Source organism: Crocodylus porosus, unplaced genomic scaffold, assembly GCF_001723895.1.
Source record: "Crocodylus porosus isolate Cpor-Errol unplaced genomic scaffold, CroPor_comp1, whole genome shotgun sequence".
Taxonomy (NCBI): domain Eukaryota; kingdom Metazoa; phylum Chordata; order Crocodylia; family Crocodylidae; genus Crocodylus; species Crocodylus porosus.
In genome coordinates this window covers 165,248,539-165,255,258 of record NW_017728906.1, presented here as the reverse complement: position 1 = coordinate 165,255,258, position 6,720 = coordinate 165,248,539, and the positions used below count along the sequence as shown (strand labels likewise).

The 6,720-nt window shown below is 44.2% G+C and overlaps 1 protein-coding gene across 2 annotated transcripts in view; it reads right to left on the bottom strand.

The window, feature by feature from the left end:
• Positions 1–3,038: 3,038 nt before the first annotated feature.
• Positions 3,039–6,720, bottom strand: part of SLC46A3 (solute carrier family 46 member 3) — a 19,422-nt gene continuing 15,740 nt past the window's right edge. For both annotated transcript variants that reach the window (XM_019530129.1, XM_019530130.1), the window contains exon 6: positions 3,039–4,807. In XM_019530129.1, the coding sequence (XP_019385674.1) occupies positions 4,720–4,807 (88 nt within the window). In that variant the 3' untranslated portion in view covers positions 3,039–4,719. The remainder of the gene's footprint in view (positions 4,808–6,720) is intronic.

The window sequence follows — 6,720 nt, the reverse complement described above, 5'->3', positions numbered from 1 at the left end:
GGTGCAGCACCTTGCACTTGTCAGTGTTGAAACCCATCCTGTTCTCATCCGCCCACCCTTGTAACCTGTCTAGGTCCAATTGCAGCCTATTCCTCCCTTCTAGTGTGCCCACATCCCCCCACATCTTAGTGTCATCAGCAGATTTGAACAGGGTACTTTTTACCCCCTCATGCAAGTCACTGATGAAGATGTTGAACAGTGTGGGCCTGAGGACTGAGCCCTGGGGGACCCCCACTGCCCACGTCCTTCCAGGTCAAAAATGACCCATCCATCACCACTCTGGGTGCAGCCCTCCAGCCAGTTGGTGACCCATTTGACTGTGTAGGTGTCGACACCACAGTCCCCCAGTTTCTTAACGAGATCGGGGTGAGAGACAGTGTCGAAGGCCTTCCAAAAGTCCAGAAAGACTATATCCACTGCTGCCCCTGCATCTAAGGATTTGGTGACCTGGTCATAGAAGGCCATCAGGTTGGTCTGACAGGACCTGCCGCTAACGAACCCGTGTTGATTGCCCCTAAGCATAACTTCCCCCACTGGCCCCTCGTGGACATGAGCCAGGATAATTCTCTCAAAAAGCTTCCCCAGGATCAAGATAAGACTAACTGGCCTATAGTTTCCTGGCTCCTCCTTCCTCCCTTTTTTGAAGTTGGGAACCATGTTGGCCCTCTTCCAGTCCTCTGGCACCACACCAGAGCACCAAAAGTGCTTGTAAAGCTGTGCCAGGAGTCCTGCAATGACCTCAGCCAATTCCCTCAGCACTCTGGGGTGGAGATCGTCCGGACCACCTGATTTAAATACATCCAATCCCTCCAGAAGTTCCCTGACTAGATCCTCCCTGACCCTTGGCCTAGGTGCGCCTCCCCTGGGGCCTGTGGCGGGCTCAGTGCGGGGGCTGATCTGTTCCCTGCTCAGGAAAATGGAGGCAAAGAAGTTGTTAAATAGGTTACCTTTGTCTTCTGGTGTGATGACCAGATTTCCTAGCATGTCCTGCAGGGGCCCCACATTACCCAGAACCTTCCTTTTGCCCCCTATGTATTTAAAAAGGACTTCTTGATCTTGATCTGGGAAGCTAGTCCCAGTTCTATCTCCGCCTTGGCCTTCCTGACTGCCCCCCTGCATCCCAGAGCAACCTCAGTATAATCCTCCCTGGTGATGGCCCCTCCCTTCCATTGGGTGTACGCCTCCCTTTTAGCTAGAAGACATTCCTGGATGCTTTTGGTGAGCCATGGGGGCTTTTGCGCCCTCCTACCCTCTTTGATCCGTGTTGGGATTACCTCCCTTTGGGCTTGGAGGATCGTCTCCTTAAGGAGCAACCACTCTTCTTGGACGTCTGGCTCCCCTCCCCTCCAGGACCCCAGTGCCTCCCCTACTATTCTCCTTAGCTCATTGAAGTCCACCATCCTGAAATCTAGGGCTGCTGCCTTACTGCAGGCGTTTGCCACCTTGCGCTGGATGGTGAATTCCAGCAGGCAATGATCACTGTCGCCCAGGTGGTCAAGCACCCGCAGCCCCCTCACCAGGTCATCACCCATGGCCAGCACCAGGTCCAACAAGGCATCTCTCCTGTTGGGGCTGTGCACCTCCTGGGTTAGATGGAGGTCCTGCATTCTGGCTAGGAACCTACGTAAGTGGTCAGACCTGGCTGACTGCTCTTCCCAGCAGATGTCTGGAAAGTTCAGGTCCCCCATGATGACCGCGTCCTTTGACCTAACTACCTCCATGAGCTGACTTAATTCCTGGTCTAGCTCTTCGCCTTGGTTGGGTGGCCTGTAGTAGACCCCCACCGTTAAGTCCCTTTCCCCCTTGACTGCCTTGTATTCTAACCTAGAGCACTTCAGTGTGCCCCTCTCCTCTGACTCTGTGCTACTTGATGATGATGTGTATTCCTCCTTAATGTAGAGTGCCACACCCCCACCTATAGCCCTTGATATTCACTGCCCATTCATGTGTTGGGTCCCACCACGTTTCAGTGCTTAAACTTTTTGGTGCTGAAACTTCTGGTGCTTAAACTTTTTGGGATTGCTTACCTCTTTGCAAGTTTATAGTGCTGTGTGCCCCCAGGATTACATGTTGCAGTTAATAAAAAAAAAAAGAAACACTCACTACACATAGAGTAAGTAATAGCATAAGGTTGTTTTTAATTTTTCCTTCATTTGAGATTCCCCTTTCCCTTCTGCTTCCCCAGTCCTTCCTGATGTCTACTTTCTAGACCAGTGGTTCTGTTTTTTTAAGCTGAAGGCACCCCTTGACTGACTCAAGGCACCCCTAGGTGCACTGCTCTAGACCAGTGATTTTCAACTACAATGTGTGCACTAGTAGGTGTGCAAATGATTCACAATATAAGCCCAGAGATTTCAAAAAAGATTTAATGGGCGTTTGTAGATGACACTTTAAAGTAGGTTAAATGCCTTTTGCACCTCTTTAATGGCATTGCTGTTTGCACATTTGGTGGCATAACGCACATTAAATGACTTTGGGACACAGCAAATGACTTTAGGGTGCTGCAAACTAAAGCACCTCCGAGGAGTTTTAGTTTCCTACCCTACAGCTGTGGGGAGAAGCACCAGGCTGTGAGAGGCTATGGGGCTGTTCAGGCAACCCATCAGCAGCCTGGGAAGGCAGGCATTACAGAAGGAAAAAAAAAAAGTGGTGAGCCTGATTTCCGACCCCACCCCTGGAGCCTGCCAGAGCTGTGCAGGGGCCTGTCCTTCCCTCTGTGGTTGCGATGCCCCCCAGGACTGCCTGAGCCTGAGGTGGGGGCCGCCGGGGGGGTTTCCGCTGCTGTGAAGGGAAGTACCTGCCCCCACCCTGCTGCCCTGCCCACCAGCAGCTCACTCTCCTCTCCCTGCCACTAGAGGGACAGGTAAGGATCGGGCAGACACAGGTGTACATAACATGGCGGTTTACTTCGCCCTAAATTGAAGTGATGTTTTTAAAAAAAACACCACTTTAATTTAGGGAGAATTAAACCCCTGTGTCATGTACAAATGCCCAATGCTGTTAAAACATTCAATCTGTTGTGATCTTTCTGAGTTCTATGCAATAGAAGAATTGCTCTTATTATTTTTCTGTAGTCAGAAAATGAGTGAAAACTAAGAGCTGGCAGCTTTCAAGGGATGATTTGAGCCTAATAAGTGGTGCCTAGAGTAGAAAAAGGTTGAGAACCACTGCTCTAGACATTTGCCTCATATCCCAGTTTGAGACACAATAACCTAGATTGAATGCTGATTCAATGATTACAATACCAGGCTTGAAACAGCTGATGTTTTTGGCATACAACCTTTGAAAACCTTTTGAGGCAGCAATATGTTCACGAGAAGAACCTGAATGAAAAAGCACATCACTTGAATAGGGTGCATGTATCTGTGCTACGTCCCCTTCCTAGCAGCAAAGGTTTGTGCATTTAAGTCAGTTCATGTTTCACAGTTGATTTCCTAATACAACTTTCCCTTTAATATAGAGGTTCCAGTCAATGCCACCCTTTGTATTTTATTTTAATTTCTCTAACATCTCATAAAAAACAGTAGTACATAGTGCTTTTATAGAATAAAGCAATATTAACTGCTAAATAATCTATTACAATAGGGCTGGGGGAAGTTCCTAAGTGTTCCAATTGGCTACATTTCCATACAGTGTTGTACAGGATGTATGTGAGTTTCTGTTTTTGTTTATATATACAGATGCTAAAGTGCAAGGCCAGGGAGCACAAATTGATTTCTTTTTCTGGTTTTCATGATAATTTACTCTTCGGCTAGGAAAAATCATTTAACCTTTCTACCTTTGTTTCCCTAGCACAGAAACAGGAACAAGTGCATAATTATATAAGTGCTAATTATAGTTATAGCATGTACATTGTAAAAGGACATTGTAAAAAGATGTGGGTTCATATTTGGTCACCTCCACAACTCACTTATTAAAAAAAAAACATCAACATCTTCTGAGAGAAGGAACTTAACAGGCTACAATGATTTGAGATGCAATAGCTTAGCTGTTTGTACCATACCCCATAATATATGGAGAAATGGCAACAAATTAAAAGTTGATCCTTTTGCAGTCTGAAAAAGTATAGAGTCTGGTCCCTGCAAAAATTCATCCACGTGTCTGATTGCAAGCAGCATTTTATTCAGTCGGGGTAGGGTCCAATGGCTTCAGAAAAGGAAAGGGCAGCTGTCAGACCCATTGCAGTAGCTGTTATGTTAAGTTACACGGGCCTGTTTATAGCAAAACTGCTCCACCTTTAAACCTGTTTCAGCCATGGTCAAAACTAGGGTTAGCTCACTTGTATTACAGACCCATGCAGATGCAACAGTATTAGCATGTTCCCCCTCCACTTTTGAGGATCCTATGTTTGTTCGTACTCTAAGACCACTCCCTTCAGCATAACAACGGATAGTTTGTTGCTGAGGGTCTGGTAAACTATCTGTGTCTCAGTGCAAATCTCAGCTGAGAAAGAAGTAGAAACAATACAACTCAAAGTTATTTTCTCTTAATATTTTAAGTCTGTTAAAAAATCTCCCCCCCCACCCCCCCACCATTTTTGCATAGTTAAGTATAAGGACTAAAACATTAGGTAGGAAGACTAGAAATATTAGCAGTTTAGCAGGAATCGTGGCAGGGCTACGTATTGCATCTACAACTACCATACTCTCTTCACCCTCCCTGTATGTACAAAAAGTCTGTGCCAGAAGATTAGAAAATGAAGGTAGGTGAATTCTTTGCTTAATCATCAACACTCTCCGCACTGGATATTTCTTCATGTACAAGTAGTGCCAAGTCCTCTTCATGCCAACTGGTGCAGAAAAGCCCACTGCAAGACAGAGATAAGAAAGGCATCTTAGCTGAGAGTAATGACTTGTATTCTGACTCAACACCAACCAACACACCCAATGATTTTCTGTACAGAAATGTCCAGGTGGTTTAATAAATAAAAGGATGATAATATTTGCCCCCACAACACAGCTAGACAACCTCATTTCTGTTCTCTATGAAAAGCATGAAGCCACTATGCCTGATTTAGCACAGGCTGCAACAAGCTGCAGTTTCTATTCTGAAATAATAACATTACATGACACCCTCAGAAAGGATGGTTTTACTGGGATAGAGAGAATATTCCAAGGGCAGTGTACCACAGGCAGTAATGGATAAAAAAATAGAGGTGATGTTAAAAAATAAATGCATCTATTCTACAGTCCTGTGTCCACAACAGATTAATTTCATAGTAAATGTCCATTACCTTTTGTATAGAAAACTACTTTCTTTAAAAGGAACTTTCTCTATAATGCTTGACTGTATTAATTTAATTTAGATACATATAATATATGGTCCCAATTCCTACAGTAGCTGAAGTGCTAACATTTTTTTTTATAATGCTGTTCTGTGGTACTCTCTACTCCCAGCATGCAACCTTTTGACTTCCAGTTCCATTACTTCTATCAGGTCTAACAGTCCTTGCTGCACTACTGCAGTTAGAAAAAAGTGTTATTTCAGTTATTTCATCAGAGTTAAACTGGCATAAAGCTGGAGTAATACAGTGGCCAATATAGTGGCACAGGGTTCTGAAATTATGAAAAGCACTTAAGTCTGTAATTTTCTTAGTATCTCATTGTGCTGACCTTAAAGTGTAACTAGTGCAGAAATGTTACAGATTAAGTGCAGGCACTAGGTAAAAGGATACAAACTTCCAGGAAAAAAAAACTGTATTAGAAAATAGTCTTCCCTTTCTTTTTCCCTAAAAGCAAGCATATGAATTAGGAGAGCCGTTTCCTAGCAATACTCATGTTCCAGCTTCTGAGGCATACAATTTACATAAGAGATTGTCAAGTGAATTTAGGTTTTATCAACACCTAGAAAATTTTATTTTTCCCCCTTAATATTACCAAAACACAGCTAACTGAAAATATTACATGTGTCATATTCCCAACGCTGTTCTATCCCTCCAACTTCTTTTAAATATGCACATCATGATTTATTCACACAGCACTTGAGTCCATGTCATGAAATTACTGGCAAAGTTCCTACTAACTTAATGTTGTGCAACCTAGGGCCTTAGCAGAAAGATTCTTTTGACTTCAATGGGCTTTGTATCAGGCTTATCATACCCACCAGCATCCAGAAGAGAACAGATTACAAAACTGAGTTTTCTTCTTTGAAAGAGCTCTATTAGCCATCAGTTCATGCTAAATTCTTCCTTCAGAAGCACACACACAGTGCTCTTACTCAAGCCTAGGGTTGGGTATTTGACTGGTCAAATAAAACTCAGTCAACTGACCAGTGAAATATTGGTCAAAAATTGTAAAAAATTGCCAATAGGTCTATATAATATGCAGAAAAAGCACACATTTTTCCATTAGGAAATATGCCAAAAATTGATAAATTATTTCTGTAAAGAAAACTACAAAAAAAAGTAGTTTTTTTGTAAAATTTAGGGGTGATAGACATTTTTGGGGCAGATACCGATAGCCAATTTTTAAGGAGGCATGTTGGCCGATACTGATCTGATTTCCGACTCAGCTCAACAGCTTGAAGAGCAGTGTCTGGCTGGTAAGTCTGCTGTGGTGGAAGGGGAGGGGAAAGGAAAGAAGCGTGGTGGGGGGAAGATTGAGGCCTCTGCAGTGAGGGAGGAAGTGGGGCAGGGGCTGGAGCAGGCACTGCCCAGCCAAGGAGGAGCATGGGACAGAGTTGCAGCTTCTCCAGGGGGTGTGGGGAGGGGATAGGTCATAA